Below are 23,562 nucleotides of genomic sequence, written 5' to 3' on the forward strand. Positions count from 1 at the left end.
TCAGAGTAAAGCATTAGAAGCTCCTTGACTTTTGGCCTCATTTTGCCCTAAGTATAACAGTGATAAGTGAATAAAATGCCTTTCCATGCCAGAAAAAGTATTGGAAATATTATTATGGCCATATTTTATGGGGAAAAAAAAAGTAATATATAAAATCTTCAGCCTTTGTGATACTCTTGGAACATATACTCAGATTATAGAGATACAACAGTTTCTTATGGGCATAAAGACAAATTTCAGTTCAATGACCTTTCCACAAGTCTGACACAAGAACTGTAGTTTAGATGGCTTTTAAAATATCTATTAAAATTTATTATGAATTAATTTACCAAATCATTTTCCTGTGAGCAATTTGAAAGTTACCAGAAAGGCAGCAATCTCAGATAACTAGCAACCTGAGATACACTGAACCCTGCAACCTAAAGATAAGAATTTTATCATTGCAAATTCATCTCCCTGATTTATCCAGCTTTTCTGTACGCACACAAAATATTTAAAAGCTGAAAGTCTATCCAGGAAGGACTTCTCACTGCTTCTCCATTTCATTTGTTAAGGTAACAGAAATTCCTGCCACATTACCTTGTTCTTATTGTGCTTATTTTATTGAGTGCCATACTAAACAAAATCATTTTATAGAAAAACTTGTCTTTATTTATAGGATTATTCTGCCTTTTAAACAGGCTGTTGTCAGAGATACTCCTCTTCCCTATGGAAGTTGAGGTAAGAAGTTCTGCTCGTGTGAGATGTGTGATGTGCCATTTCCAAATGTCAGAGGTCTGTGCCCCTCACCAACCCCTGCTGTTCACGGAGAGTCATAATTTAAGCTGATGTTCACAAAGAAGCAGGCAGCAACTGGAGTGGTAAGGTTACAGCTTTCCCAAAAAAGATTTCATCTGCTAGAGACATTTATATCCCCCAAAAGGCTTGAAATTCTCTTCTGGCATAAAATCAATACCCTTTGTAAGAAAGCTCCAGTGCATACTGAACATCTAGCAAAATGCTATACAACAACTGATTTCACATTCACGGGATTAAAAAAAAGCCCTGTTCCTCTGCTTGTGTTTTATAGGTAACAATTATGATATCCTTTATGTCCAACAACATCTATCCTGGGACTTTATTTGCTGTTATAATTTGGTGCCCTGTAGTCTTAAATGGTTTTTTGCAACACTACACCAACGATTATAAAAGTGAGAGGAAGGTCCCCTAAACAGAGTGCCAGTGGATGGGAATGATTAACAGGGCAAGTGATGCTCGAGGGATTCCCCTCTGCTCTCCCATTCTGAGGGAATCACCCTACAAACATCACACCCTTTGGTACCTTCAGCTCATCCTTGCTTTGGAAGTTGTCCAGTAAATGCTGGAAGTGAGTGTCTGACATCTGACGAAGCAAAGATAAAAGGCAGGAGACATATTCTCCCTGTTGACCAAATGAGAAACTCTTTCATTGAGACAATCTGAAATTTCATAGATACAAAGCTTAACCTGGGGGAAGGTATAAAGGGAGGGGTCTGAAATGGCCCCAATGCCTATGAGGGGACAGCTGACATGCACAAAGATTGAAAGTACTGCAGGTTAACAGTTCCTGAGTTACTGTTAATACAGGGATACACCTCCAGGAGGCTCCTCCACAGATGCCAGTTTTAAAGGTCTTTTAATCAAAGTTGTAGTCTAATCAAAAATCATTTAAAATTATTAATACAGACATTAACAAATCATCCTCCAAGCATGCAGGTTTTGACAATACCTTTTCACGTACTTAATATACAGTGTCTGTCAGAGGTGTGACTGCAGCTCATGCCAACAGACCAGCAATTATTTGAACTGATTGACTCAGACCAGTAAAGCAGTGACAGCTTGGGATCAGCCTAGGCTACAGAAGGTGTCTGGAAGCTTGTAAATATATGGCTTATTAGTGTTCACCAAGTTCTGTGCTGTCAAAGCTCCAGTACTGACAGGACTGCAGTCAGATTTCCTGAGCACAGTCTGAGTAAGCCTACATGAGCTACAGTTACATTTCTGTAATTCTGCAAAGCAGATGCACCCTAACCAGTTACCACAGCATCCCAAAGTGTTTTCCAAAGAGGAACTCCCCCATTTTACAAATCTGAAAGCAAAGCACAGAGAAGTTAAGCAATCTGTCCAAGAGAACAAGGTGGTGCCAAGAACAAACATCAGGGCTGGGTCTGTTGATTGCCAGTCCCTTGCACAACACTATTTTTTTTCTACAACAAAGAGCAGCTAATTTGGAAAATACACTAATCTAAGCCATATCTAATAAGAATCCATATATCACTGTGCTGTGAAATGTAAACTGAGGAGCAAATATAAGGGACCCTGCCTTCCATTTTACTGTTTTTCTAATTGGCTCAAGCATCTACCCAGGAACTTTGACACAGGTTGTTCCAATAAACTTTCCAGGGCTGAACTTCACTAGGAAGAAAGATGTGCTCTTTTGTGTGGGCTGGCATGGGGTAAACAGCAGTAAGTCAAATGGCAGCAGTAAAAGGAAACTGAGATATTACTGGACATTTGCAAGCCAGTGCCTTTCTTGTCCTGTATCAAAGAACATCTCGTTATCTGAGCTAACAAGGAAAGGTCCAACCTTCTCTTCTGTGTGAGAAGTGCACCTTAGTGCACATCTGCCCCCAGCAGCACTGCTGAGGTTTCAGCCATTTGCTAAAAAAACAAGTCTAAAAAAAGGACATTCTGAACAGCAGCTTAACATCCTACATTGTGCAAAAGCTGCATTAGAGACTCTGACAAACAAAAATAGACTAGAATAGGCTAGAATAGAAAAGGGCACAAATCCAGGAAAGAAGAAGGCTGAACAGCAACATTCTATTCTTTTTCTTCTCTTCCACTGCATGTCAAAATTATTTTCCCTGTGGCTAATGCTGGCAGCCTGGGTAAAGTGGTGGCTTCTCCCACGAAGCTCAACAGCTCACTTGACTTATGATCTGTTAATTTCTTTTGAAAAAGTATGCTGTGTTTCATTTGCATGAAATAATCAATGACCTGGGACAGAAGCTCTCCAGGGCGTTTAGCAAAGGGATTTAACCACAGAGCACTGTGATATCCCCAGTTTTGGGGATCACAGCCTAGTACTCATATAGCCCTTGGTGACACCACCTTAGGGGTGAAGCTCCAGGCAGCTCCCGAGTATCTCAAGTTTTGTTCAATAACTCTCAATCACAGCTGCAAAGACAAACAAGAAAATAATCTGGAAATCCACTAAAGGCTCCTGAGCTCCACTGCTTCCTGCAGCCCTCACTAGTGCAGGGAGGAGGGAATGGGTTCATGGCTTATTAAGGGAAAGAGACAAAGCCCTGGGCATTCATGCAGCAGAGATGATGATGAGGTGCCAGTGGTGGTGAGGGACTGAACCAGAGGTTAGAGAAGCAGGAAATAGAAACTGATTGTTAGTTACTAACAGTGATTTCTGCTGTGCACTGCGGGCAGCGCTGCCCTCTTACCGCCTCCTGAGACTGCGATTTACTCATGATTGTGAGCAGAGTTTGTAACAGCACGTCCAGGAGGCTCTCCACCATCATCTCAACCTCCTCCACGACATCTCCCTCCTACAGCAAGTGGTGAGCAAACAAACAGTTAGAAACTGGAGAAATGGAACTGGTAAAGACAGTTCTGCTGAGTCAGCCATACCACAGGCTTGCTGGGACAGAGAGCTCCATAACAGGTTCAAAGAAGTACAGTCAAATTCCTCATTGGTACCAGATCCTGTTGTTCTGTCAGTGTGTGTGTGTGTTACCTTGACAGTCTCTGATGGAAACATTCAGGGTCACAGCCGTAAAGGTTAGTCTATAATCAAAGCTCTAGAACACAACAGGAGCAGATTATGTTCAGGAACCTTTACTCCATGGCAGTATGATTTTAGCTTATTTCTATGATACCTTTAATCTCATTCCTTTTACACAGAACCATGACTTGTAATTGGAAATACACATTGGTATGAATTATATTTAGCACTGCAAGCTTCCTGCTTTAGTCAGGTGGGGAAACTTCACCACCTCCTCTTTGTGAGCATTGCTTTAAATGATGTAGTTACCTTTTGAGATCAGAGTATTATGACCATCAAAGCTGGGTGTTGAAACTCTGGAGCAATTTCCAGAAGTAAGTGGGATTCCATTGATTGGATAATTTTAGAGTATTCTTTTAATGTGAACCACAAAGTGCTAGTTACTGTCTTTTGCAGAACTATGAGTCCTTGAGCTGTGTAGAACTTTTAAACTCCTGTGACATCTCAGTTCTGGGCTTGCATGAAGAAAATGAAACAGTGTCAAAGCTGGCGAAGGCATATGCATTTCCCCCCTCCTAACAGCAATAACACTGTAATCAGGATGCTCTGAGTCACACACACAGAGCCAGACCCTTATTTCAGATGTTCTCCTGCTGACAGCACAATTTTGTTTTTAAAAGGTTCTTTGAAAAACTTATAATAACCTATAAAAATCTCTCACTCTTCATTTCACTACATCAGTGGTGCAAATAAAAAAATTAGAATCAAGCAGCAAATTTACCAAAGAACTGGTCTTGATTATGGAGAAGATACTACTGAGGATCCCAGAGCAGATAAGCAGCTCCTTCTGCTGTCGTAGGTGAAGGTGAATGTGGTGAAGGACTACAGGCAGCAGGATGCGCCGGGACTCTGAATGAAGGAAAATAATTTCAAATTTAAGGAAAGAAAATATTTACAAACAATTACAATGGATGGTTTCAACAAAACTCTGTGGTGTTATCATTCTCACCTTTACTGAGTACAGTAATTTAAGTGCACTAAGTTGAGGTCCTCACTACAGGAAAGAGAAACCCAGTGGTGCTTTCTATCTTCCACTGTTACCATCATAACTTCTTTCATTGAGACCTTTATGTAGGAAATACACTCACAATCTTCACCCATTTCCACTGAATTCTTAAAGGTTTTTTTAATTCTGATTTTTAAAGTATATTTAAGCAATAATAGAAGTATATTTAAGTAAAATTTTAAGAATTAAAGAAGTACTAAAGTGTTGAGCTAAAGAAATACTGAAGTTATAATGTAAAGATTAAAGACACTTCAAAGGAATGTGGTGGGTTTCTCACATGACTAACCGCTCTGTTTCTCAGGCATAAGCTGGCTGGAAAGGAGGTTTTCTTTCTGTCCATGGTAAGACAGTGCAAAGTGTGACATGAGATTTGGCAGTTTTAATAACTGACTTTAATTTAATGTATGTTTATCAACCTTTAGTAACTACAATTTATCTAAGATGGATTAATAAACATTTCCTACCATAGGAAAACTTGTATTTGTGTCAAACAGAGTTAGCTGAGTGACAGAATATTCTGAGTTGGGACACACAAGGATCATAGAGTCCAACTCTGAAGTGAAAACCCTTGTGAAAACCGGGATCAAACCCACAATGTTGGCGTTATTAGCACCCTGCTCCAACCAACTGAGCTAATGAATACATTTATCAACAGTGCTGCCAAGGGAAATAATTACCACCATTACTGGCATTCAGCAGGAAATAACTTGCAAAAAAGCCACTGCAAAAGAACCCAGGATGTTGCTGCCCTCAGAGAGCAGCAGGCCTGAGCCCTGGGGCCCAGCTCACCTGAGAAGGAGAAGAGGCGGCTGTCGACTGTGCGGGCGATGGACTGGAGCTTCACCACGTCCATGGACTGGCCGATGTGCACCGTGCTGGGCATGCTGCCCAGCGTGCCCCGCACGAACTCGGCCACCTCCTGCACCGTGAACATCTGCAGCAGCTCGTCGAAGATGGCGGGGAACGAGTTCAGCAGGGCGGCCTGCGGACACAGGAGGGGGCTCAGCACCTGCAATTCCTGACCTGCAGCTCAGTGCAGTGAGGTGGGAACAGCAGGAACACTGAATGAAGGGCCTGCACAAAGCTACGATGGACTGTGCTATGGCTGGTGCTCGTGGTTTGTGATACCTGGAGCTCAGAGGGAACAAGCCACACGTAGGACAGAGAAATCAAGTGCTGCTGCAATAGTAAATCTTAGGATAAGTTGCACACATAGATACAGCTTCAAAAAGCTGTATTTTAGGGTACAGCTTATAAAACAGAAAAAAAATGGAGATATCAGAGAACAAAAAATAGTTTTTGTTGATTTACTTTTTTCAGTTAATACACTACTGATTAGAGAGTTCTATGCCAATTGTTTGTACTAAGCAACTACCTAAGACAGTTGAAACTCTTCAGAAAATATTCTGAAGTGAAGAACCTGCTGACAGACCCTTAACCAGCTCTGCCATGTGACATTCCAGGATTTCTGCAGCAGGGGTGGGGTGTGAGTCCACGTGAAAGAGGCATCACATCATGCGAGTGTGCATGTGATCCTTGCAGTAACAGATATTTCCAGTAAGCTGGAGCTGTCCTTGAAAGTGGTTCTTAAAGTGCAGCAACAAAAAACTCTGCATGTCTTATTTCCTATTTTTCAATTAATTTCTTCACAAGACTAGAAAATTCCATGCATCACCCTATGCTCAAGTTCTGCACACTTGGTGTCCTATCAAACAACTGCTACCACCTCTAATGTTTTAAAATTTTCTCTCCCTCTACATCCTAGTCAAGCTCCATGGCTGCTTCCTCATTAAAACTACTTAAATTCCTAGATGGTTGCTTTCTTGAACCAGCCTCACCTTCACTCTTCCCTTCCTGCCATTTCCACCTCCCTTCCCTGAACCTCTCCACACAAACCCCAGTGATTTCCTGCACAAGTTCAGATTTACCACTTCACTGCAGATCTCTGTTCAGCTTTGCTGTTCCAGAGTCTCACCACTATCAGTATTTCCTTTTCCTGAGATTTTTTTGTTTTCTCATTGTATAAACATTTTTGTATCTCTTCCATACTGACATGACTCTCCTAATCCATAAAATCCCAGCCTCCTTCTTTGCCAAGTCTTTTTTCCTTCAACAGTGAAATCTGTTTAATAATATTTGAGCAAAATCTAAGTTATTTTTACAACTAACACCGTAGAGCTCATTAAATTATTCTGAATACAAATTTACCTCCTTCTTCTTCCACTCGTTCTCTCTCAAAATCTAATTTTGTTACAATCAACTCAGATTACACAAACCCCCACAAGGCCTCCTGGGTGTTGTCACCTATTTGTTCCTCCATACCTACAATGTACTAACAAAATAAATACATATAAATCATTTCAATATCTCCTGGTACTCTTGGAAGGCAGAAACAGCCACAAATCCAGCCACTGTCTTTATCTTTGGGATAATACAATTGAAATTACAATATTGGCCCGACAAATCCTTACAGGAGTTTAGGAAAACTTTCTGTTACTTATAAAGCAGAAGGATTTCCTTGTAGCCCATAGCAATCCAAGGGAAGGCATGGGTCTCTTCAGGAAGATTTGGAGCTGTCCTGAGGCGACATCATTTCAACAGTTCCTTGAAGGGTCCATTATTGCACAACACTCTAAAATATGCTGGAACATTACTCATGTCAAACTAATTGCCTGGGAGGAAGGAAATCAGCTTTACTCATTGCTGGAAAGAACTGAGATACTGAGACCTCTCAAATATCCTGGAGAAGAGGACAAATGTGAGGGAAGTTAGGTTTGCCAGGGCCTCAAGCATTTCTGTGCATATTTAACAGTTGTCCAGATTTCCAGAACTAATAATCAAGTAAAAAACAAATGCTTGGCTCCCCTGAACTATTTGACTTACGTAATCTTGTGTACACCCTCAGTACTCTCTTTTTGGTGTGTGGATGCCATAAACTGCTCCATTAATAACTGAAATATTCCACATCTCCAAGTTTTAAAGTACCAGCCACTTAAACATCAAACTCTAGTTTATATGCAGGAAAAGAGTGTTTGGGGTAGGGAAAAGAGATTAACTGGGAACATCCACAGTGAAACACTTGAGCAGTCCTGGGGATCATTACTTACAGAATTAAATGTCGGCCTTGTTGTGCCCCCACATTTTTGTGGGGCACCTGTCCCGGCTCCGCTCGCCTGCCCTCCAGGCTGGGAGGCCTATGGGGCAATGGGATCAGGGGGCAACACAGTGGCAAGGGGGAAACAAAAAGTAAACTTTTCAAAGATTCAACAAGGACAGGCTTTACAAATTACAAAAGTCCAAAGTAAGAAATACCATAGTGAGAGAAAGGAGGAAAAAATTAAAAAGAGAAACAAAGAGAAAAAAAAAATCCCCCCTCCTCAAAGTGATTCTCCCTCTGTATTTGGGACCAACACAATTGGAAAACATTCATAAGATGCTGTTTCCATTCACCATCACTTTGTCTGCAAAATTCTGTGCACTGATTTCTCTTGTTCCTGGCTCATCTTATTATACCCCCTAATGGGCGATTAAATAAAACATTAGAGCAGCTGTTCTCGAAATCTTCCAGAGCAGCTCCTTAAGAAAGAGATCACTCCACTGGCAGCTTCCTGAACCAGCAGAGTCACTGCTTGGCTGCAACGTTCACAGCAGCTGCCTCTTGGCAAAATACAGCAGGTGTTCCAAACATCTGTAATTCTGCATTAGTGATTACAAACCACCTTCACGTTACCAGGGAGCTCTGGGTGCTGCATTCTGACATTCCCTGAGCAGAGGCACAACACAGCATGTTTGACATTTAAAACTTAAATGCAGGAGTATGTAATGGAGTACAGTGGTCTTTAAAACTGAACCCAAAATTCAGCAGCATCCTTACTCACTTCGAGCATTGTCTTCAGCCCACATGGAATCTTCATGAAGTCCCCTGGGCCACATTCAAAATGATGCATTAAATGTGAGTATGGGCATCACAACATGTTTGTGGTCAGGCTGCACGTGATTCTGACTGTAATTTTAGCACATGCTGGAGTTAAGTTTATATGAGTGCAAATACATCAGTTGAACTTCTCACTGTGATGCTGCTGTGACTGTGAGTATTGATTTGAGGTACTGTAATGAAGGATTTAGAAATTCTTGAGGCCAACCATAAGACATAGGAGTGAGAGAGACTTGAAAATGCAGTTCACTTTTGCAAAAATTGTATTCTCATGTGAGAGGTCACTTTCCCCTAGCGAGCCCCCGGTCCAGCTCACCTGTGCAAAGCTACTGTCTACCATTAATGGATGTCTCATTTTCCAACAGTTTGTTAGGGGGCAGAACTCCACTGACCTGCATTTAACCCCCATGTGCCCACACCTCCTACCCCTGCAGGAACAGCTGCCTCGTGGTTTGCCAGTGGGAGTGCAGGAAATAGCAAACCTGTGTGAAGATGAGAGTCTCAGAGCTCCTGCTGTCCAAGCTGAGCACAAATCTGATGGACTGGAAAAGCTCCTGGATGCTGGAGCGGAACTGCTCCTCCTCCATTCCACAAGTAGCTCTGGAGTAAAGGATCCGAGATTGGACAATGAACTTGAAAAGATATTCCAAGGCCTTAAGGAGCAGGAGAAGAAGGAGATCAAGACAGAGAAAAAGAGAGAAAGAAAAATAAAGGAGCTGTAAAGAGAACCAGGAAAGACTCTACATGCATAATAACTAAATTCTTGAGCTTTAGAAAGGAGAATGAAAAACAGGTTTTATAAGTTACATAATTCAGTTGGGGAAGAGCTACTCTTAGGCAAATACCCATTCTCAACCAATAGTCTTTGTTACTTGCGTGTCCCACTAACAGAAAAAGTAAGCATTTACATCAAAGAGACAAATCTGAGTTACATAATTTGAGGAAAATTTTGGTCAAGGTAAGAAACTTCTGGTTTTCTCATGACTTGGCACAATGACTGAAGTGTCTGAAGCAGCTGTTCTGCTTTCTTTCAAAATTTTGTAGATGGCATTATTTAGAACTGCATTTATTTGGCAGCAGTGACCATGAAGAAAACACATTGTTCTGAGCAGCTGTAACAAGTCACCACCCTATCAACAGTGACACTTCACACACCTCCTTGATACTGGCTGTGCACAACTGTCAGCACCAGAATGCACCAAATATCAGGGACATCACACTTCACTCCTTCCCTTAGTGCTTAACAGGATTCACCAGCAAAGCAGGATTAAGGGAAGACATAATGCACAGTTTGATGATATCCTCAAAACCCAGCACAGAAAAACAACAGGCTGGAGATTCAGCAATCATAGCCTGTATAGAAACCTTAGAGATATTTCACTCCATCCCATGGAAAGTATTCTTGTCTCACTTCAGTGTTGGGAAACTGGAAGTTAATTCAAATACAAATTTTGTTATCAAGAGATATTTTTGCACCCATAAGAGCCCCTCACTGAACCACCACACAATATGCACAAGTATGCAATGCTATGTTGTAAGTTTTAGAATGCCACAGCTTTACGGATATAGAATGAGATTTGAAATTCCTCATAAAGCCATCATGGATTTCAAAATGCCATTGACTCTTGCAGCCTCTTTTTCCCCCCAGAAATTATGGCAACTTTGGTAATTCACCAGTTATTATTTATACTTCTGTACTAAACCATTTGGTGAAGCTTCCTTACACCAAAGAACTTCATCAGGAAATAACAGCTGCATTCCTGCCTCATTTCCAGACAAAGGCCAGTTGGTTCCCAGTCAGCTCTCCAAGGATGACATCCCTGTGCTAACACCAAACCCAGCACATGCAGTGCTGATATGAGCTGTTTTAGGGGTTCAGTACATACAACCATAATTCTCATCTGAAAGCTCATAGCTTCAATGTGAGGATTACATTTTGCAGTGAATCAGAGCATTTATGTGTGAGCCTCCATAATTCCCTGTGGAAGGTGAGATAGCAGAGCTCAAAACACTACACTTCCTTAGCACAATGAGCCCACACAGGCAGTGCACCAAAGAGTTCTCTGTGTTTGCACACATGGCTGGGATGATAAAAACACAAACCAAGTCTTGGTAGCACAAGTCAGAACTTGGACTAACTTTGGCTCTTGCTACCTACAGCATCACAAAAATGATGTGCATTTGTGCCTGATGACACAGAAGTGCTCTGAGATAAAATCCCAGCCTTTGATGATGTTCAGCAGGACATAAAAAATCAGTGCCCAATTAAAGGACATCCCTTACAAACATGGTCTGTGTGCATGTTCACATAACAGGTGAACAGCTCTGCCCTGTGACCAGCAGCATAAAGACTCAGGGAAAACCTCCTGAGGGAGAAAAGCCCTTGCTGTTGGTTCCCCAACCTAGGCAAAACCCACCTATGGGTCTACTACTGGAAGATAACTGAAGCTGGAAGGGCATTTCCTAGACACACTTCCTATGTTTTTTATTTCCTCAGGGACAACAAAAGTGGCTGTGGAGGCATTCATGGACACTTGGTTACAGAGGTCCCCTGGGAGGCACAGGCAGCTGTTCCTGGATGCAGCTTTTGTGGAGCTTGGTATAGGGCACAATAAAGGAGCACGATGCTGTGTTGTAGGTAGAAATGTCCTTTCAGCTATAGCTCCTCCAAGTTGCATAGGAGATTTTGAGAATTAAAAGCAGTCTTGAGGGAGATAAGAAATTTTAGAAATCCTCTAGGACTCTGTTTGCTAATTCCAGGGTTGGAAATCAGAATCCTGTGAGACAGCTGCATGTCCATCATGAATGTACATGAGCAGCCAGGAGCCATAAGAGTGCAGAGTATTCCAGCAGCAGCTTTAGGGCACTACACTGAACAGCTAATTCAGGGAAAAAGAGATACAGAGCTATCCTGTTTTCTCAGTCAGAGAACTTCTAATGCAAGGAGTGTGCTGAACACATCAAAGACCACAGAAATCCCCAACAGTAGAATCTTGTACTACTAATGACACATTAGCATTGATAATGGCTTTGGTACAAACTTGCTCCAAATGCCTGAAATAAAATCTGGAAACAAAGAAGGAAATCAATCACTTCACTGTAATGGGAGAAGATAAAGACCTGAATTTGGGCCTGCAAGAGATACCTGCAAAGGCAACTGTCTGAATAAGATGTGACAGCAGTGTGGGTGGCAGAGGATGCGCTGTCAGGTCTGCACAAACTCTGGTGGCAATTTTAATTCCTGTGCTTGGAAAGGCTTGGGCTGTCAGGTCTGCAAACTGACCTCCCTCCCAGAGGGAACAGCCACATTCCAGGCCAGCACTTGAGAGCCCCAGTAAGCAAAGAGCTGCCTTGGAGCCCGGACAGAACATACCATATTCACAAACTGCCTTCACTAACCCCAGCTGCTGAAAGACATTCCAGCATTCCTGTTGTTGCTATTTCCAAACAGGACTGCTATGAGGTTCAGCAAATGCAGATCACATAGGGACAATATCCTACATCTCTATTTGCTGCACTGCATAAAGCACTAATGAGCAGTTTGAGAGGCAAGAAAACCTCCTCGAAGTCATTCCACCTAGAGATCTTCCTCTCATCTCATAACTTTAATAGCTTTCTTTGCAATTAAAAAAAAAAAGGAAGGATAAGGATAGAAAAAAAAATGAGAAAGTTGCTAATTTCTTGAAAAGGCATCTTTGCCCTATTTTTACCAATTCCACATGAATCTGTCATTGAAAATTACAAAGAAGATGTTTCTAAGCATGTAAATATCTACAAACACAAAGCAAGCACTGGTGTAATACCCTTGTATTATCTGAATCCTAGCAGGAGATCTGGAAAGTGAGAGGATGGCATTGGCAGTGTCCTTCACCTGGGAGAGGTTTCACCTCTTTGTACTGACAAGTGACAAAACCCAAGTGCTGATCACTGCCACTGCTTCCAGTTCTCAAAGTGCCCAGACTCAGGTGTTGGGACAGCAGCCCCCTTGGAGGCAGAAGGTGCAGGTGGGCATTCACTCAAAGAAAAACATCTGCCTGCAAATGTTGGCATCTTGTATTCATGCACTTGACACACTGACTTCCTGGTGTACCATTACAATGGTGAACTTACTCTCTGATTTCTTTGTAATAAAAACATTCCTGGTGTTTCTCACAGCTGTGCCTCCCTGGGAGCTCATGCTCCCATTACAGAACCATAGGTCAGCTCCTGTGATACTTCAGAGGATTTCCATCCAGTTAAACACTCATTTATCTACTGCTTAAAATACTCCAGAACTTCAGCCCATGGCACAATGGAGCTGTGTCACAGCCAGAAATGAAGAGCAAAACTTTGATCCACAGCACCTGTGCCTGATACATTCAAAACTACTGCTGCTTGAAGGGCAAGGTGTAGCCTACATCAGTGGAGTATTTATGCACTGGCCATAGATGTAAGTCCCACTTAAGTTCTCCACAGGGTTGCAAATGGGCTTAAGGGGACATAATTCTTTCAATTTTTTCTGCACAAGAGTGAATCCCCCTAAAAATAAAATTGTGGCTGTATGTATATATATAAAAAATCTGGTTAAACAATTATAAGAAGTTAGTGCCACACTACCCTTGATTCCATTTACAGCTTCCCCAGCCCTTCTGTGGTCCCAGAGGAACAGACACCAGTGCTTCCACTGGATACCTACTCTCATTGCCTCCTGGATGTGGTCCTGGCGCACGAGCTCGGCCGAGCGGTCCATGTACCACTTCAGACACCGGATCAGCTCCCTGAGGGAACAGACAGTGAAGAGGAATCTTCAGCACCAGTTCTGACAGTCATCAAACATTTTGATTTTAGGGAGAACCAGTCTCATTTCACTTTATTTCAGTGGTCAGTTACAGCTGTCCTTAATACTGAATTTACATAGTATTTACATTTATTTAAGTTTCAAAACCAGCAAATAATTTCTTCTCTGTAATTGACTTGGACCATGAGGAACACTAAGAGAACATAAAAAAGATGTTATTAGCGAGATAGCTTTGATAAAGGCATGGTTCTAAGACCAAAATATACTTTTGTTTTAATAAGAAATCCCAGCTCTCATCTCAGTAAGAAGCTTTTAGAAACTGAGATCACAAAGAAAATACTTGCATCTGTTTTTGCTAAGTACATGATACCATCTGGACTAACTTACAAAGGTGTATTAAACCTGTGTTTTGTTTCAGACAGCAGACTACCAAAAAACATTTGTTTTGTCTGAAAGAGGTGCTAATTGACACAAAGCAGAACACTTTTTTACCCTCTGAACACAACTATGCCTTCTAGTGTTGGATATTATCTATGGGTTTTTACCTGCCATTGATAGAGTATTTTTTGTATTTTAATTACACAAAAATGTGAATTGCTTAAAAGAATAAAAAGAAATTCTTAGCTATTTTTAATAGTTTACTGTGGCCAAAGATAGAAAATATGCTCAAAGATAGAATATGCTCAAATATACAAAAGCAATGGTCTAAAAGAAAGAAAAAATGACACCCCCTGAAGGGTAACTGTTACTGCTTTCAAAAAGTCTGTCTCATTCTTTAATGCAAGACTCTTTTGAGGAGTAGAAAATAAGGCAGAATCTTCAAAGTGACAGTAAAATTTCAATTTCTGATCTACTGAAATTAAATTGTAACCAAATAGAACATCTTATATGAATACCTGTCTGCTTTGGAAAAGGCAATTACAACTAGTTCTCTAAGCTTTCACACAAGTCGTGTATCCCAACATCCTTAAGACAAGGAATGCATATGCTCTTGGTAGCTCATTAGTACAGATTGATAATAAGCTGTTGCTGAGTGTCTCTTCAGCTAAAAAAAAAAAAAAAAAGATTTGCCAGTCCAGAAGTGCAAGAGAAATGCCCAATGTGGCCACGCTCAGCCACTGGTGACATTTGGCAGCTTTTCCCTACAGCTGTGCTGGAAAACTCCTGTGTGAGTAGCTCTACTTTTGGGGACCCTTGCTGCCAGGAAGGTTTGTGATCCTGATGGTGCCACCATTCCCAAGCTTGGTGATGCCACCTCTCAAGGGGAGGGACACAAGACCTACTTGTAAGCCAGAGCTCCTGCAAAGTGCTTCTGGATGTAGGTGTCCATCACGGGGCGGAAGTGGAAGTACTTGCTGTCACGGAGCAGGTTGATGATGAACACCTGGGGACATGGGAAAGGGAACCCAATCTCAAGGAATTGCACATTGCTGCCAAGTGTGTACAAACAAGTTACCCAAGGTAAGAAGCATTCAAATACATGAGCTGCTTTAAACAGTCACAGTTGTGTTACCAGGTATTACTGTTTGCTTCTCCAGCATGAGAGCAAATACTGCTGCCCTGGATGTGCTGAGGTCAGCCTGCCCTCCTCACCCAAGATCATTACAGAAAACATGGCTGGATCCAGCTGAGTATTTCATATTTGATGGAAGCACAATACTCTCAACACGATCATAAGAAACTTAAAACTCACTGAGTGTGAGATAAATAACAATCCAGCAGCTTACCAGAGACTGAAAGACCAACAGACCATACTTCTCTGTGTTGTCATCCAAAACTACAAACAACGTGTCCAGAATATCTTGTAGGAACTAAAATGACATGAACAAAGAATTTCAACTTAAATTGTATTCGAATGGTTATTTCTCCCCTGCTTTAATTAGTTCATACATGCTAATATCTTTGTGAAACACTTGCCAAGGACAAATCACTTCAGGTTCACCCATATGATGTGACAGATTTTAATTTGTTTTTACTAAGAAAAATGTTTCTCTTTGCAAGGAATATTTTCAAACAAAAATGACAGGAAAACAAAAAATAAGAAATATATACTATATGCCTGATTTGTAATTTTGACTGAGTGTTCCTCTCACTTTAAGCTGACTGGAAGTGCTGCTGGACACCAGTGGCAGAACAACTCATTCTCAAATCACTGGAGTCTCAGGTACTATGCCACATCAAATCTGAGGCTGGGCAGTACATTAAATTATGTTTAATATTGAAACTTTTGTTATATGACAGAAAGTAAAGCTTTTCTAACAAGCATTAATTGGGGCAAGTTATATGTTGCCAATTGCTTCTTTCACCCTTAACTCCACAGCTTGTAGAGCACTGACAGTTCAGTGATTTTCTTTCTGAAAGCACAGTCTCCAAAGGGATGAGTGTGAGGGAGAATGCTGGAGATCGTTAACTGCACATTCTCTCATGATTTTTTAATCTCTTCTACTTAAATTTCTGATATGGACAATAAGAAATAAATTACAACAATTTATGAAGTCCCTGAAATGATAAAATGTCTTTCTTTTCTGAATTATTACATTCTGTTCTTTGTATCCCAGTGCCAAACGACAGCTGATTTATGGGGAGAATCAGTTACTTCCCCCCATGAAATAATTCAATCCATAGCTTTTTTTTCTCTTTATAAAAAACAGATACTTGTACTGGCCTACAAACAAAGTGTACAAAACGTGACATTCTTGAAGAATTCCTAAATAAGTGTTTTTGTGCTCCCCTGCTACTGAGTTATCACAAAGAGTAACGTTCCAGGTATGGCAACACTCAAATGATTTACAGTGAAGTGGCTTTAGTGATAAACTACTTATTAAGTGATGGGATTTGTCTTCAGTTTCTTCTCCTTGGTTGATTGTGTTAGAAATCAGCTTTTGCTTCCAGATTTATAGAAATAAATCCTAGGGAGAGTTCCCAGCACACCTAAGATTATCAGAGGCATATCTGGAATGCACTTTTTTTTGCTGAGACCACAAGTATTCAAATGCAGTTGGAAGTTCCTGGGACCTAAGGAAGGTCAGGCCACACAGAGATTGTCATGTAGAGCAACAGTGGTTACAAAACCTGGTGAAATGATGAGCTGGCAGACAGAAAACTGGTGCACTGCTGCCAGTGGCTGTGTCTGCACCAGCAGCTGTGTGGGACTGCAGACTGGAACTACTGGTGCTGAGGACCCAGCACATGTGGCTGAGGGAATTTGACTAAGGATTAGCTCTGCTTTGATCCCACAGACTGACTGTGCACTAATTTCCCAAGTGTATCTTCCTGTCTAGTTTCACATCATAATAAAATCCCAATTCATACAGGGTGGAAGTTCACAGTGTGAACCAAAAGGCACAGTAAGAGGGAGCATTCAGAAATGCCCTGCAGGCCTGAACTCACTGTCTGTCATGGATATATGAATAACTACTGTTGTTTCATGTAGTACCTTAACAATCTCCTCGCCACTGACATGTCTCAGTCTTCCCAGGATATCCATCACTCGATCTGGGTAAGCCTTCCATTTGAGCAGGGCAAGCAGATCCACTGCAGAGAGAGGGAGGAAGAGCTAGAACCACACACAGAGGGAAGAATGGCAACCCCAGACCCACCAGAGATTCTTCATGTTGAGCTCCACCTCTTATTGCAGTCCACACTTCTTGGGAAATGACATATATATATATATATATATATATATATATATATATATATATACACACACACACATTTATATATAAATATCATGGAAAACAAGGAGGACAATATGGAGTGAGTCAATCCTGGTAATGGAGAAAGGAATGGAGGAATGGTAAAGTGCTTTAAAAAGCACCATGTGACTTGACACTGCACTGTGGACAATCCACTCCTGTCTGCTTGTGCTTTAGGGACGTTGCTGGAAAAAAATCTTATTTACTTAGCAACTCTGTAAAAGCCAAACCAAACAAACTTTGGATTGTGCAGAAGTGCTAACAGTGAATTTTTTTGCTCTCTTTCCTAATTCCTGCTGCCTTGGGCAGTTCTGAGGGATCAGCAACTCACCATTCTGGGTCAGTTTGGTAGAAGAGAGCTGTGTGGAGACTGAGAAGGTCTCTTTGGTGCTGCGCTGGAAGATGAGGCTGGAGGGGATGTTGGGGCAGCCGTTGTAATCCTCCTTGCAGCAGGGCAGCCCCAGGTACAGCGCGTGGTTGTTGAATGTGCTGTTCTCATCACACTGCAGGGACAGCACAAGGGATGGAGTTGTACCTTGCCCATCTCATCACATGCCCACAGCCTGTCAGCAGTTGCCCAGCAGTGCTTGTGTTGGGACTTTTGTGGGTGCACACCAACGCTTCTAAGGAAAAGCTGTGCTTTGGGGCCTGGACATGCCCAGAGCAGACCCAGCTCTACAGAGTGGTCTCCAGCCACTGCCTCCTTAGAACTCACCAGTTCTTCCAGCTGTAAACTAAGTGCTGCTGCCTGAAAATTGTACTGAACAAATAAACCCAGGTGAATCAGCAGGAAGGAAAAACCCAAATCTCTTGCTGCAGGGCTGCCAAGCTGTGGCCCTGCAGCATAAGGCATTTGAGTCCAGCACAATGTCATCTTACAAAGGCACAGAGCAATGCCTTAGGCTGGCAGAAGTGCTGAATGCTCATGAACACCAGCATGTTTGAAGTCAAAATGGATGGCATTAACAGCAGATAAATCATCATCAGCTGGATGGAAAAGGTGAGCTGCACCTAGAATAGAAGGCTCTATCCAAACCATGTGATTTTGAATGTATAAAATTTTGAAACTACTATTAATCTGTTCCTCACACACTTCTAATAAGGGGGGGAAGGATAATGTAATGACCATTCCTCATTTAAGTAATGGAGTAGAGATGAGCAGTGAAAAGTCTGCAGAGAACTGGTACCTTATAAACATAAAGCTCATGGATATCATCCGACAAGGTCGTGCCATCATCTCTCATCAATGGGGTGAATGCAAAACCAAAGAGCTTCTTTTCTCCCTTGTCTTTCGCTGCAGCAAGAGACAGAAAGAAGGAATTGTCTTTGTATGTAGCCTGTCTGTCAATATATACAAGATTACTCACCAACTTCTCCACATGCCTAAAAGAAAACAAGCAGCTTACATAACAAACAACTTTTCTAATTCTAATATTTTTTCTAATTCTGTGTAAAGGACTGACAAGCTTCAAATCAAACAAAGATATGCCAAACAGCAAAATCTAAACTGTTTATCCTCCAAAGAAAACATTCTACAGAAAAACACAACAAAAGAACAGCAGGGACAAACATCTACAAAGTGCTTTGCCCTGCACTGATCGTTCACCATGTTTTTAGTGCCCTGTGTGATAAATTCAGCAAAAGGCTGCTTAGCAATGCCCCTTCACTGTATTTCAGGCTGGTCTCTCTTTCCTGCTTTCCACCCAGTGACAGCCTCATCCAGATTTAAACTGGCAGTAGAAGGAGCTGGGGCCTTTTGGAATTGCCCTGGGCAGGGGGGGCACTCACTGGAGCAGTGGCGGAACTCGAAGCGCAGGTGGGAGCCCCGGAACCTGTCGATGGGGATGGGCAGCTTGATGATCTCCCCCCAGCGAGGGCTGTTGTTGTGGTACAGCACAAAGGAGTGGTAGGCGCTCCTGCTCGGCTCCCCCGAGCCCAGGCTGATGCAGTCCTGCCACAAAAGAAAACAATCCAGCATTAAAGGCATCACATCACCACCCATGAGTCATTTTATTACCCAGTGATAACCTTTATATAATTCATGGCTTTCTGTAGACATAAAAGAAAAGTCAGAAGCAGGAATTCAGACACAATGAAATGTGAAATTCTTTAGGAGATCTTCAGACTGTGTTTTGGGTCAAAGGGTGAACTAGGAGACCTGTGATACCAGGTGAATCCCAGTATCTTAAGTTATTATTTAAGCTAAGTTTTCCATCAAGCACTGAGTAGATACAATAAGCACCTAAGTCCAAATATATAAAATTAAGTCCAAAAAACAGGACACAGTAGAACCATCACTTGTAATATTAGCCTTCTCTGAAAAGATCCTTTAACCAGATTTCTGCTCCAGTATCTCAGTTGAGAAATGATAACTGATCTTTCCAAGCTCTTTACAAATGTTCATCTTTCAAAACTACAACCACCCAGCCTCACCAAGTATCCCAAAAAATTCTGATCAAGTTACTTCCTCAGTGGTAAGCAAAGAATTTGTGTGTAATACTCATCACCTAAAAACAGAATTGGATCTAAGTTTCTGCCTTCAGATCTAACAAACTCAGAGATCTTGTCCAATATATGTATTCACAAAAGACAGATGAAGAAAAATATGAACTGGTATTGTTTAGAAAATAAATAAATCCTTAGAATACAAGTGAAGGAAAATAGGATAAATATTGAAGTCCTGAAATAAGGACAGTAAAAGCTCCTTTGTGATGAAGACATGCAGCAGGAAGCACGTTTTTTATATATCAGCACTAACCCAAGCTCTAGACCCAGCACTTACAAAGAGATCCAGAAGATACAACATCTCATAAAACCAAGCAGAAAAAAAGACAGCTTGGAGATTCTTCACTTTTAGCATCTCCAAGGATAATGAATCCAGGAAGAAACAGAAGCTAAGCAGACCCAGAGCAACACGTATAATATAAATTCTGATGTAGAAACCCTGAAGGGAACAGTATGATGACAAGCAGAACCACTGGTCATTTCCCCAAGGCATCTCTAAATTCTATCCCTAGAAAATACCAGAAATGTTGATTTGTTAATTCTGTAATCATCTGACTACCCAGTCAAGAATATCCCATTAACCAGTCACAGTTAGTTCAACCTCTGTCAATAATTTGCTGCCTTTGAGAAAGTAAAGAATTTGTGAAGGAGCCCAAAAGGGAAGAAAAGTTCTCTGGAATTCTGGGATTCAATGCAAGGACAGCCTACCAGGACAGAGACTCACTGCAAAGGTTCTGATCCAAACTGAGTGACTGAAGGCTGAATTCACACAACTCAGTCCTCTCAAATAATCCTCAGCAACCACATGGGATGAGCCACAACCCCACATTTTTTAATACAGCAACAAGAATTAAGTGTTGCAGATCTACAGGTTAATAGAGAGCAGTGCCAGTATTGCAACCCAGAACACCTCTAAGAGCCCAGTTCTATTTTGTTGCAAGGGTAACTGGTTGGGCTTCAACACAGCAATTCCAAAACCTCATTCTGCACTAGGCTCTTAGGAGAAAACAAAACAGTATTTCTATTTCCTCTGCAAGGTACAGTAAAAATTCAAATTTTAATGTGAGCTTTTTTGGTCCCCTCAAGAAGCCACCTGGCAAATGGCCAATCTTTGAATGCAGTTTCACAGTATGAACTTCAAATAAATGAATAGTCTTTGGTTGTTAACTTGGTTCCCATGCAGTTATACTACCCTCTATAGTCTGAGGAGGGCAGACTGGTAAATCTTTAATTCTGAATTGTGATCTGCAAAATACAAACATCAAACTAATCTCCAGACACCTGGTGACCCTGAGACCCAAATATGCAGCGGAATTAGAGGGCAGAAGCAGGGAAGGGAAGCTAAACTAGAAAAACTATCAGGAAATAGCCATTGTTAAAGGTGTGCCTTGCAATTCATAGGTTATTGCTGCTACTGAAACAGAAAGAAGAAAGAAGTTAGAAATGTGTCAAGGGATTTTTTTTTTTAATTTTTCAGACTATATTGAAAGATACTAACAATTGAGTAAGACCATTTTGAAAATGAAATACTCATTTTCATTTTGAACAGCACTACATTCTGGAGGTAATTTCACTTCTTTCAATAGGACTATTTCTGGATCAAGATCCACTCAGCAGCAATGAGGAGCTGAGAAAATTCTCATTAATGCTGAGCATGGTTCTGCTAAAGGCTTCACAAAGGCACAATTTAGATTTGGATTGTGCTGCTGGTTGGGAAAAGTTTAGGGATTTTACTCTAATACCAGATGAAAACTCTGGCCATTTCCCCTTGTCTTGTGTAACTCTGCACCCACTGTCTCTGTTGGCAGCTCTGCTGCAGAAAGGCCATGGGGCAGGAATAGTGGAGGGGTATTCCAACCAGGAACAGCAGTGCTCCAGGGTCAATAGCTGAACTCTCAGTGTTCTGCCCACATTCACAGACATCATGAAACACCAAGAACCAAAGATCTCCTTGACACAAGCCAAGTGTTTTTGCTGCTTTGACTGTAACCATACAGAGGAGCAATACCATAAAAGCTGGGATAGAGTGTTTCTTTTAAGTATGTGGCTTAAATTTTAAAACCCCACAAAGATCCTTTATGAATAAAGTCTCTCCTTTATGGCAAATCCTAGAATGGTTTGGGTTGGAAAGGACTTTAAAGTTCATCTTGTTCCAACCTCCTGCCAAGGGCAGGGGCACCTTCCACCAGACCAGGCCACTCAGAGTTCCATCCAACCTGACCTTGAGCACTTCCAGGGATGGGGCAGCCACAACTTCTCAGGACAATCTGTTCACCTGATTTTTTTTCTAATTGGACTGACCCTTTACAGTGTTTGTGCCGTGCCTGTCCCACTCTTCATGTAAAGCCCTAGTGTACTTTACAATAGTAATAACAGGCAAAGACAAGAAAAACCAACCTCATCTCTGTGAATGACCATTCCAGCCAAAATCACTGCACTTAAGACTGATAACGTCTAGAAATTATCTGGCTTTTGTATGTAACCATTAGGCACCGTTAGGTATAACTGGCCACCATTGTGTACGTTAGCAGTTGAAGATGCTGATATTGCAGTTTGAGGGACCTCTCTTGGTTCTCAGCAGACTCTGCGAAATCAGCTGATGATTAAAAATTTGCCACTCAGTTTGAAAAGCTTAGGCAGTTGAACAGAAAAGGACTCTGATCTTCCTGCAGCAGCTCTGAGCACAGACGAGTTCCTTACAAGAAATGCACTTTACTTTTAATGAAACCACAAGCAGTTGTACTAATAAAAATTCTCCTTTCAATTAAAACCAGAAGATCGTGGCAATGTGTTTGATACACAAACACTTTTAGGTGTTTAGACTCTCCCCAGTAATGGCTACAAAGCCCATTTTATTGCAGTGGAGGTATAAGAAAAGGTAGGGGGGAGCTATTTCTGATAGCTGCTCATGCTGAAATACTTCCTGTTTACTTCTCTATATTCACAACCTCCCACCCACCTCCTTCTCTTCAATAAAACTAAAAGAACAAAGGAGGTAAAACAGGAAACATAAACAATCCCCATCCCCAGCTGGAATAGAATCAACCCAGGGTGAAATTTTATTCAAAGTTATTTTCCAGAACTACATTCAGTACTGTAACTCAACAACTCAGATTCAGAAGTCTCCCTTGGAATCACATTTCATCGTGTTGTATGACACACATTATTTAATTTTAGATATGCCATATACTCCTCAGTTCTGATTACAGTTACTCTAAATTCTTTTACTTTAGCCACTGACATCACATTTGGAAATCACACAGGCTTCTCAGTTTATGAGTATTTCTCCAAGTCTTCTATCCCCATATAAGGGAAGTGCTCCAAATCCTTACAAATTTATAACTGACCACAATACAGAGCTTACAGACTTCACAATAAAAAAAAAGAGAGAGAGCCAGTTTGATTTTAGCTCTTCCCTTGAATCAGAGACTCTGGAACAAGAGGATGTGTCCCTGGAGGCAGCACCTGGGGCTCTCAGGGAAAGGAGCACTTACCTTCAGGATTTCTCCATCAGCATAGAGCACATACATGGTCACCTCGATGTTCTTCTGCACACTTTTGCCACCCCTTTCGAAGTCCCCCTTCTCCAGGGTCAGGTACAGGTCGTTCCGGATGTCACCTGCAGGGACAGAGCAGAGCCACAGCCTTAAACTCCACAGGGACACCAGGGCCATCCCAGTTCCATTCTGCAAATCATTTTCTGTGTTCTGCAAGACGATGGCTGATGCCCAAATCATTCCAAGCAGCAAGTTAATTGTTAATAAGGATGAACAGTTTAATATCAGTGCATCAAATCAGACCATTGTTAGTAATGCCTTTAATAATGTG

General features: G+C 41.5%; 1 protein-coding gene across 5 annotated transcripts in view; it reads right to left on the reverse strand.

The window, feature by feature from the left end:
• The window catches only part of DOCK3 (dedicator of cytokinesis 3), a 192,326-nt gene that overhangs the window by 46,255 nt on the left and 122,509 nt on the right, over positions 1–23,562 (reverse strand). For 4 of the 5 annotated variants that reach the window (XM_069027877.1, XM_069027876.1, XM_069027880.1 and 1 more), the window contains 13 exons: positions 23,229–23,353; positions 19,018–19,180; positions 18,417–18,523; positions 17,561–17,732; positions 16,971–17,068; positions 15,262–15,345; positions 14,818–14,918; positions 13,433–13,514; positions 9,240–9,410; positions 5,613–5,805; positions 4,539–4,666; positions 3,477–3,581; positions 1,322–1,420 (listed from right to left, as the gene is read on the reverse strand). In XM_069027877.1, the coding sequence (XP_068883978.1) occupies positions 1,322–1,420; positions 3,477–3,581; positions 4,539–4,666; positions 5,613–5,805; positions 9,240–9,410; positions 13,433–13,514; positions 14,818–14,918; positions 15,262–15,345; positions 16,971–17,068; positions 17,561–17,732; positions 18,417–18,523; positions 19,018–19,180; positions 23,229–23,353 (1,628 nt within the window). The remainder of the gene's footprint in view (positions 1–1,321; positions 1,421–3,476; positions 3,582–4,538; positions 4,667–5,612; positions 5,806–9,239; positions 9,411–13,432; positions 13,515–14,817; positions 14,919–15,261; positions 15,346–16,970; positions 17,069–17,560; positions 17,733–18,416; positions 18,524–19,017; positions 19,181–23,228; positions 23,354–23,562) is intronic. The other variant, XM_069027878.1, reaches the window with a different exon arrangement.

Source organism: Aphelocoma coerulescens, chromosome 12 (assembly GCF_041296385.1).
Source record: "Aphelocoma coerulescens isolate FSJ_1873_10779 chromosome 12, UR_Acoe_1.0, whole genome shotgun sequence".
Classification (NCBI taxonomy): Eukaryota; Metazoa; Chordata; class Aves; order Passeriformes; family Corvidae; genus Aphelocoma; species Aphelocoma coerulescens.